Here is a 10,211-nt window from a genome sequence, read left to right as displayed (position 1 = left end):
TACATGTCAGTAACTGGATAAAATCTGGGCAGCTAAATCTTGAAGGCACTGCCAGGGCCACAGGAAAGCCATTTTCCTAATTCTCTTCACTGCAATGGAATCAGTGCTTCTTTTTCCAAAAGCAGCAGCCAGAGGGGAAAATAAAAAGTAGCCCATCTCAGCACGAGGAAGCATCTGGCCTTCGGGTGAGATGCCGAACCTGGAGGGGCCCGCATATCAGAACTCCATATCTTCAGTATAGCAGCAAGTCCTCCGGGCTCCCAGCTCCTGTCTCAGTTGTTGGGCGCATGCGTGACCAGTGGCAAGCACCTCACCTGTGTGCCATATGGTTGGCTATGCATGGGGCCTACTGTAGTAGCAAAGCCCAGGGGCCTAGAGAGTACCAGTTGTGGATAACAGTCCTAGAGCAAACGCTGGGAGCTGCTTGGCTTGTCAGGGCAGTGCCCACCAAGCAGTAACCTTCCCTCCCTGGGCCCTATAGAGAGGTTACTTCTGGTTTACTACTGGCTTGGTAGAGCACCAGCAATGAACCAAAGAAGCCAAGAGGCAGTGTGAGTTCAAGCCCCAATATTGGTGCATGCACACATGTACACACACACACACAGAGTAAACCAAACAAAATCCACAGTGCAGTGTATCTCCAACCTCACCTCAGATTCTTAAAGGAATATCAAACACATGATACCAGAAAAAATCAGTGTTTATCAGACTGGTCAATTTGCTAGAAATAAGTTAATCAAAAGCTATCTCCAAAATGAAACATGTTAAAATCCAGTTTGCCAGCACCAAATTCTCTAAATTCCCAATTTGATAAATGATTAAGGCTTGTTTACCCATATCTCACCAAGCCCAGAAGCAAAGCAGAACATGAGAATACAAAAACAGACATGAGCTTAAAACTAAATTAAACATCACTATGTATATATCAAATGAGGTAGATACAAACAAGCTTTGAAAAAAATGGACGAATTGGTTGTGGATCACTGGTAATAAGCATGAAAATATTTAACTGGTTTTATTTCATGATACTAAATGTATAGAAAGGCAGGTGTTGGTGTTGGGACAGGCACCAGTAATGGGTTCAGCAGCCAAACCACATTGGGAATGGTTCTCTTAACCCTTTTGGCTGAAAGGATTACTAAAGCTATAGGTAACTTAGTTTCAGGGATCACTTTAATTGGGAAGCAAATGTTTTCCCAGAAACCTGGTAGCTGTATCTCCTCAGCCATGAATAGGTACAGTAGATGCTGGAAGGGCTTTCTTAGATTTAGTAAAGGCATGTAAAGGGAATGGAAATTTACTTTCACACAACATAAGAAGTTTCTGTCAATAATTTAAAGACTGCAATTTCTAACTCAGTTCTGCATCCAGTCATTCTTAACAGATACATGTTCAATTGTACAACAGTGTAAAATAGGCCTGAAATTAAATTACTTTATCTTTCAAGAAAGAATGAGGAGAGGGGGGATCAAAAGGCCAACAGTGACAAAACTTTTCAGCCACTCTTCTGCTCTCTCACTGTCCTTCCACACCAAAGAGCATCTGGAAAACTTCCCCACACCCTTTGGCACTTAAGAACTGATAGAGCTGACCAAAGTCCATGTGGTTCGCTCTGGCTCCATTAACAATAAACACTTTTTCCTCAAAAATGGAAAATTTCCTCTGTGTTGCCATTTCATCACTTGAACCATTAAAGGCAATGTCTTCTCGATGGCGAATTAAAATTCTCTTCCAGTTTAACTTCCGCAGCCTGGAAAGAAATTTTCAAGTAAAAAAAGTTCAAATTGTAGTGGATATTCCATAGCACTGTACACAATATTTATTTGTGTATTTTTTTACCCATCCAGGGGCTTGAACTCAGGGCCTGGGCACTCTCCCTTAGCCTCTCTGTGCTCAAGGCTAGCACTTTATGACTTGAGCCACAGCGCCACTCTGGCTTTTTCTGTTTATGTGGTACTAAGGAATTGAACCCAGGGCTTCATGCATGCAAAACAAGAGCTCTACTGCTAAACCTATTCCCAGCCCATCCAGTTTTTTAATGATTAATTGGAGATAAAAAGTCTCATGGGGACTTTCCTGTCCAGTCCAGCTTCCAAGATTCTCAGATCTCAGCCCTCTGAGTAGCTAGGATTACAGGTATGAGTGGCTAGTGCCTAGCTTATAATCTTCCTTTGAACTACAATTATTGACAAGATAGATAAAATATGTGAAAGCCAACCTTGACCAGAATTCTTCACATGCACTTTGAGGGCCTTCCACACAAACAATACCAGGTTTCCCAGGCATGCTAAATCCCGACAGGGAAAGCTCCTTTGCCCACTCTAGAATATCCTTTCTTTTGCATTTGTTGTAGATGTGATGGCTGTAGATCCAGAGTCTTGTAAGAATGGGAGTCACTGGCTGGTTTGTACTTTCTCTGGCATGGGATGGAGTATCTCTGCTAACATAGCCAGAGGCATGTTCTCTAACCCACTCTGTGACATTCAGGACACACACTTCTCCAACACAGTTCTGTAAATATTCGGTCAGATCTGTGTTCAGTTGAGTCTCCTGGGATCTATTTAGTAATGCTGATCTGATGGGAAAGACAAGAAAATTAAATCAGTTTTCTTGGAAAGGAAAATTACTTCAAGAATTGCTTTCCTTCTCAGATTAATTTTGAAGTGGCAGAATTTCTGAAACATACCTGACAGTAATTTCAGGTAGTACTGCAGGGTATTTAAAGGGAAGAATGCAAGCCAGAGAAAACATCTCCTGAGGAAACAAGAGAAGAAAGAAGAAAAGTGCAATAAATATTGTTTCAAGTCTTGACATGCTCTAATTCTTAAAAAAATAAAATAAAAAACTGAGTTACCATTGCTTCCTCAGATATGTCCAGGTTCATATTGATAGTAAAGTACACTTTTGAAGATCGCCCTTCCATTGTCCTCTTTTCAATACACTCTTTCAGTTCTGCTAAAGCCAGTTGGTCATTCATTATGAGTTCATTCTCACCAGGGAACATACTGGCCAGCAGGTCTAACTCAGACAGCTGGGCCTCTGCCTGCTCTATCTCAGTCATTTCCATACATCTGCAAGTTTCTAAGGAGATAAAGACAAGACAATTTACGCTTATATTCTTGGGAAAAACTCAATGAATTAACAAGTATTAACTAAGATTGTACTTACTGTAAGTCCACCTTAGGTATAGCTATAGTACACACAGTTTTTAGCAAATCCATAAATAGAAAAAAGAATTTCAATGACAATTTAAATTCTAGCATTACAGTACTTAGTTGATGTGAAAAAGTTCTTAGTCTCACATCCTAACCAATTGTTTCTGTGCCATTGAGTTTGTGAAAGATGTAACAAAACACAAAATATACCAGCAACTATAAAAGCAAAGAGTACCCAAAGAACAAGGTAATGGTTAGTGTGTTGAATTTAAGCTGCAAAGTGCACGTTTTAGATTTGTTGAAAGCATGTCTTTAGCAGAAGTAGGGTGGCATCATAGGCTAGATGAATTAAGTACCCACAGTACAGCACAGAGCTTTGTGCCTTATATACATGTGTACACTTGTCTTCCATGGTGATTCTCTGGGAACTATGGACTCATAGCTATCAGGTCTACTATGATCTAGTTTCAGATCTGATATGATAATGAACAAAAATTAAAACAATTCAGTGAAGGGCATAAAACTATTAATAACTAGGCAGTAAAGTCGCCTCCATTGGTAGTTGATCTGAAATTTCCTGCTACCACAATAACCAGTTTCATTGAAGCAAACAAACTGTATAGTCAAAAAGCTATTCCACCAGGTGCTCGTGGTTCAGGCTTGTAATCCTATGTATTCAAAATGCTGAGATTTGAGGATCACAGTTTGTGAAGCCAGCCTGGGGAAGAAAATCCATGAGAGTCTCATCTTCAATTAACCACCAAAAGAGCCAGATGTGGAGTTGTGTGGCTCAACAGTTGGCTTGAGCAAAAGAGTTTACAAACAGCACCGGGTCCTGAGTTCAAGCCCCAGGAGCAGCACACACACACACACACACACACACACACACACACACACACACACACACTTATGAGATATGACTGGTTACACTGAAAAGCTTAATAGAATAAGGGAAATTGGTTTATGTGAATGGTTTACTGTTTCCTTAAGTAAATAGAATTTAGTAGCTTTTAAGAAGTGAAAGAGGGGCTGAGAATGTGGCTTAGTGGTAGAGTACTTGCCTAGCAAGCACGAAGCCTGGGTTCAATTCCTCATTACCATATAAACAGAAAAAGCCAGGAGTGGCGCTGTGGCTCAAGTGGTAGAGTGCTAGACTTGAGCAAAAAGAAGCCAGGGACAGTGCTCGCTCAAGCCCTGAGTCCCAAGCCTCAGGACTGGCGCAAAAAAAAAAAAACAAAAAACGGTGGAAGAAAATAAAGAAGAAAAAATAATAGGTAACTATTCCATAAGTCATGTGACACTTAATATAAAAAATTACAAAATTAGAAAATTCAAGTGGTAGAAGAAAATTAGAAAATGAAAATACAGTCTTCTCTCATTGGCTTTCCTCCCTTATCAGCCGAAGTCCTGAATCCAAGGCAGAGTTCAGATGGTTTACATCAGAAAACTAGGTAGGCCTTATTGGCTTATGCCTATAGTCACAGCTACTCAGGAGACTAAGGCCTAAGGATCACAGTTTGAAGCTAGCCTGGGCAGACAAGTCCAGAAGCCTTTTTATTCCAACTGATCAGCCCAAAAGTCAGAAATAGAGGAAAGGTTCAAGAGATAGAGTACTAACCATGAGCAGAGAAAGCAGAGTGTGAGGCTCTGTGCCCAAGCCCAAGTGCTAGCACACACATGCACACAAATAAAAAATTTAAAAACTGCATCCGAAAACTAAGATGTTGATATTACCTTTGCACATAAGCAGAAAAAGAGAAATGACAAATGCTTAAGAAAGTAGTGCAGGGGCTGGGAATATGGCCTAGTGGCAAGAGCGTTTGCCTTGTATACATGAAGCCCTGGGTTCAATTCCCCAGCACCACATATATAGAAAACGGCCAGAAGTGGCACTGTGGCTCAAGTGGCAGAGTGTTAAAACGCCTTGAGCAAAGAGAAGCCAGGCACAGTGCTCAGGCCTTGAGTCTAAGCCCAGGATTGGCCAAAAAAAAAAAAAAAAGTGGTGGAATTATACATGCAAACAATAGGATGCTATGAGGTCACAACTGGATGTCATTGATGATCCTGACGTGGTTACTTGAAAAAAGTAGGCAAAACAATACAAATACCATAAAATATTTTGCAGTGTAAAGGATCAAAACCAGAGCCATCTGCTGTATTACTTTTTTTTTTTTTGGCTAGTCCTGGGGCTTGGACTAAGGGCCTGAGCACTGTCCCGGGCTTCTTTTTTTGCTCAAGGCTCTAGCACTCTGCCACTTGAGCCACAGCGCCATTTCTAGCCATTTTCTGTATATGTAGTGCTGGGGAATTGAACCCAGGGCTTCATGTATACGAAGCAAGCACTCTTGCGACTAGGCCATATCCCCAGCCCTGTTGTTATGTATGGAAAAATCATAAAGTGAACTCACCCAATAATTAACAACTAAAAGAAGTTCAGAGAAAGAGGAAAAGATTTGCACTTTACAATTCATATATACTTACATTGTTTGAAGTTTTAGGATTAACAGTACTTCTAGCATAAGGAGAATAAAAAACATTTTACCTTTTTCAGTGTGTGTGCTAGTATGGAGCTTGAACTCAGGGTCTGGGAACTGTCCTTGAGTTTTTTTGCTCAAGGCTAGTGCTCTACCACTTGAGCCAAAGCTCCACTTCCAGCTTTTTGGTAGTTAATTAGAGATATTGTCTCATGGACTTTCCTGACCAGGATGGCTTCAAATCTCAACCCGTGGATCTCAGCCTCCTAAGTAGCTAGGATTACAGATGTGAGCCACCAGTGTCCAGTGCATTACACTTTGTTAAAAAAAAAATCTAATTGCTGTAAAGAAAAACTTGACTTACCTTCTTAAAGAAATATAACTCTGTGAAATTCAGCACCATTATTTAAGTCAGTAGCATCTTCATAGTATTCCTTCTCATCTTCGAGGTTAATTGGGTAGCTATTTTATTATGTTAAGCTTTATTTGTGATGACTTTCTGGATAGTATCTGCATCAGGATGGATATCTAATAAAATGACAAAGATGAAAGGCTGTGTTAAATGGCCAGTATTATCATGTGAGTCCAGAATCTGACAATTACAGATCTTTTGGAATGAAGGTCTTTGAGGCAGAAAAGTAGCATAACACAAGAAATATACCTCAATTAGCTCTTGGTATCCACAGGAGACTAGTTCAAGGACTTCTGCAGATACTACACACAGAGGATATAAACATTCCTCATATAAAATGGCATAGTAGCCAGGTGCTGGTGGCTCACTCTTGTAATCATAGCTACTCAGAAAGCTGAGACCTGAGGATTATGTTTCAAGCCAGCCTGGGCAGAAAAGGCCACGAGACTCTTAGCTCCAATTAACTACCAGAAAGCTAAAAGTGTTGCTGTGGCTCAAAGTGGTAGAGTGCTGGAGCTCAGGAACAGCGCTTAACCCTGGAGTTGAACGACACTACCACAGAAAAAAGAAAATGGCACAGTTTTTCTGTAGAACCTCTGCATATACTCCTGAACACTTTATTATACCTCCGAATTACTTATAGCCCCTAAAACAGTGTAAATACCATGTAAAGCAGCATACTATTTATGGATAATGACCAAAAAAGATCTGTATATGTTCAGTACAGATGCAGTTTTTCTGAATAGTTCTGATTTATATTGTTATGCCAAGTCGTGAAATGACCACCAAGAAGACCACTGAGACTCAGACATTCCGAAATGCAAAAGCAAGCCTTTATTCAGGCGGGCTGCAACTTGGGCCTCGTCCTACCCACTGACACAGCGGAGGTTAGGAGGAAGCACCGAGCTGCGATTGCACAGGGCTTATAAAGGCAAAAAACAAAGTTACAGCCATCAGGTGTTCAAGCAAAACAAAAAACAAAGTTACAGCAATCAGGTGTTCAAGCAAAACAAAAAACAAAGTTACAGCAATCAGGTGTTCAAGCAAGCGAGATTAGGACACAGGTACAAACTTGAATGGCTCAGGGCTCAAGGCACAGGGCTCGAGGCATTCTGGGGGTAGTTAGAGTTAAGCACTCCCAGCGGTTAGAGTTCTTGACTGGCTGGGCCCTAATAAGCTTGTCCTAGGCTTGCTCACAGGGCCTGCTTACTCAGGTTCATGTGGTAAAGTGGGGTTTGCGTGGTAAAGTGGGGCCTGACTTCAAAGTCTGGCTCTTCAAAATTTGGCTGCATACATACATATGAACCCTATGGATATGAAAGGCTGGCTGTGTACACTTGAACCTGTCTCTGATAACTCCAGCTACCAAGGCCTAATTCAGGGGCTTATTGTTTGTATTGTATTCTCGCATTCTCAATATTTTGTTTATCCTCTAAACTCATTCTTGGTTGTTCCTTTCTCTTTGCTGAACTTTTGCCAGCTAATATTGACAGCCTCCAAACATCAGACACTTGTGCCTTTGCTGTGATTGGGTTCAGACAAAGTCCTGGCAGGATGTGGCAGAAATGGAAGAAAAAGAGGCTCTGGTACATTTCTTCACTCTTTTTATCTACTCTAGCAGAATTGTAACAATAGCTAGGACTCTAGATCACAGACCCTGGATATAGCTGGTATTTGAGGCCATGGATAGTAATGGCTCTTTTGAAGTTGGCCACTATCTCCATATACAGTTTATTTAAAAAAAGAGGGGGGAGGGCCTCTTCAAAATTTTATTACTGTGTGTATATGTTCCTGTCTCTATATCAACCCGTGTTATAATGTCATTACAATGATCGTGTGAAGTGTTCTAGTAGAGTTTAAAAAGGCAGGTAAGAGAGCTCAGAATGTCTATTTGTATAGAGTTCACACAACTAGCAGTTGGGCAGCAGCTGTTCTAGGTTTCCATGGAGGCCAGTGAAGATAATCACTCTGATAGCTCCCCAATAAATTTATCCCAATTTATGATGGCTATTAGTTTTGCAGACTGAGCAGCATAAACTTTCGGATACTAAGAGTCAATCCCATTTACCAAGGCTGCACTGGATGACCTTTTCCAAGTTCTTTAGAAACAAGTTTTTCCCTTTATTCATGTCTCTTGTTTCATGCAGTATCAATAGATCATTTTTTAAATATCAACAAATGCTATTTCTTTAGTTACTTAGGTCACCATATAGTACTCAGGAATACCACCACCCCCCCCAAAAAAAAGAACTTTACTTACAGGTGATGGAGAAGTAACCACAATGGGTCCTGGCATTGTGGAAAAAACTAAGTGTAGTAGTGTTGGAAGGAATCATTGAACTGTATCCACAGATAGTGGTGTAAATGACTATCAATACCACGTCATCCCTATTCTCAATGTGTCTTCAACTGATATCTCTAACACACTATTTACCAGGACAGGTTATCAAGGGGGGGGGGGGTCACTGCAGAAGACACTTGGGGCTTAAATAAGCTCTTGAAATGCTAAGTGACACAAAAAAGTTCAGCAGGTCTACCTAAGGTGACTGTGAGTGCTGGCTGGCTCAGCATGAGAGTTCTCATCCTATTATCCTAATGGGACTAGTATTTATCTTGGACAAATACAGCCCTATTTGGAAAAATAGATTACATAGGAATACCTTTTCATATGTGCCTTGTCATAATCTTTACCATTAGATCCCCAAATGCATATGCTGGCTATCACAGATGTATCCGAGCTAGAACATTTTTCAGGCCAAATCGTATTAGTTCTCTCCACAGACAATGTTAGAAATGCACACATTAACAGGAACTGATGGTGACCTTATATTAACAGTCAACAGGAACTGATTCCTGACAAAAACCATGGGAAGGACCTTGGAAACAGATTCTTTCACTGCTGAGTTTCCTGTAAGAACACAGCCCTGGTTGTCACCTCAGTTACAATGTAGTGAAAGAGGAGGGGAAGGCAGAGAGACCAGAGAAGCTCTGTAATGATCTGGGGGAAGAGATGATGGTGGTTTTGATTAGGGCAGTGGTGGCCAAGGTGGTGAGCAATGTTCAGGTTTTGGAGATATGAAGAATAGAGCTAACAAGATTTAATGATGAATTATGTCAGCTATGTAAGAATAAATCTAAGATACTGAAAGGATGAACTTGCCATTTATTTAGAGAGGGAGGGTGATCTGGGAAACGTGAAGCTTGGTTTTGGGTCCAAGAAGTGGCGAGTTATTAAGTCAACAATTAAGTTGAGGTGTCCAGCAGGCAGTCAGAAATACAATTAAGTAGTTTACTAGACAGAAGGTATAAGTTTGGGAGTCAACAGCACTTATTTAAAGCTTGTTTAAAGTCATCAAGGAGTAAAGTTAGCGGAAGGTCCCACTGAATCTGGGCCTGGTGAACTGTAACTAGCAAATCAATACAGAACAGCGTGATCCGTGCAAGAACGACGATGAAAGTAATGCCACAAGTCATTTACTTGCCAAATTACTTTCGCTGAGACTTCGCACTGCTCCCTGAGGGCTATTTGATGACTCGATTTCAGTGGTTGCTGTAAGAACGAAGCACAAATCCCGAGCGTCCTGCGTGAAGCCGCTGCTCCCGGAACGTAATCTCCGGAAAACAAAGGGCATAGCACAGCTCACACAAGCGGACACGTTTCGGAAAAAAGCCCGGCAGCCAGGCACGGTCGCACCTGACAACTGATTGGGCCAGCGAAAAGCTGTGGGCGGGACAAAAAACGCCGAGGTAGACTTTGACCAATGAGCGGTGGGCAGCGAGAGGGAAGGCGGGGTTAGTCACGACTACATCCAGAAGAACGTTAAAAGTCCCCTCACGGAGGCCCCGTTCCCCCTTGTCACTGGTGCCCTAGAGGAAGACTCACCTAGAGCGTGGCCCCTGGCGCGTCCCTGAGTTTCCTGGCTGCACGGTCCCCAGCTAGGGAACCGCAATTAGGACTTTACAAACCATTCCTGTCCGTATAGCAACTGCACTGGCGCATGCGCACAATGCCAAAATTCCGGAAGCTGTCAGTGCTCTAACTTAACGATTCCGGCCAGGCGTCCCCGGAACTTAAAGGAGGAGGAATTTTGGCCCGCTAGGTGCTTCTCAGCCTGTTCCACGTCCCCAACACATCTCCATCTCAACCCTATTGTGTTTTGCTAAGTGCTA

General features: G+C 41.8%; 1 protein-coding gene across 2 annotated transcripts; it reads right to left on the bottom strand.

Moving 5' to 3' along the window:
• Positions 1-476: 476 nt before the first annotated feature.
• Positions 477-10,025, bottom strand: Rwdd2b (RWD domain containing 2B). Of its 2 annotated transcripts, none has more exons than XM_048346358.1 (6): positions 9,925-10,025; positions 5,994-6,157; positions 2,855-3,081; positions 2,687-2,754; positions 2,219-2,575; positions 477-1,750 (listed from the first exon to the last, which is right to left on the bottom strand). In XM_048346358.1, exons 3-6 carry the CDS (start codon positions 3,065-3,067, stop codon positions 1,516-1,518), a joined length of 873 nt encoding a protein of 290 aa, XP_048202315.1. In that variant the 5' UTR covers positions 3,068-3,081; positions 5,994-6,157; positions 9,925-10,025; the 3' UTR covers positions 477-1,515. The 2 variants fall into 2 exon arrangements, with proteins under 2 accessions (XP_048202315.1, XP_048202317.1); XM_048346360.1 differs by lacking the exon at positions 9,925-10,025 and adding an exon at positions 9,520-9,862.
• Between the last annotated feature and the right edge of the window lie 186 nt (positions 10,026-10,211).

Source organism: Perognathus longimembris, chromosome 5, assembly GCF_023159225.1.
Source record: "Perognathus longimembris pacificus isolate PPM17 chromosome 5, ASM2315922v1, whole genome shotgun sequence".
Taxonomy (NCBI): domain Eukaryota; kingdom Metazoa; phylum Chordata; class Mammalia; order Rodentia; family Heteromyidae; genus Perognathus; species Perognathus longimembris.
This window is presented reverse-complemented; position numbering and strand designations above follow the sequence as displayed.

Excerpts from the sequence above, each read along its gene's own strand:
- Rwdd2b (XM_048346358.1), bottom strand. The coding sequence starts at position 3,067 with ATGGAAATGACTGAGATAGAGCAGGCAGAGGCCCAGCTGTCTGAGTTA. Across the intron at positions 2,755-2,854 it reads ACATATCTGAGGAAGCAATG|GAGATGTTTTCTCTGGCTTG; the intron begins GTAACTCAGTTT and ends TTGTTTCCTCAG. Across the intron at positions 2,576-2,686 it reads CTACCTGAAATTACTGTCAG|ATCAGCATTACTAAATAGAT; the intron begins GTATGTTTCAGA and ends CTTTCCCATCAG.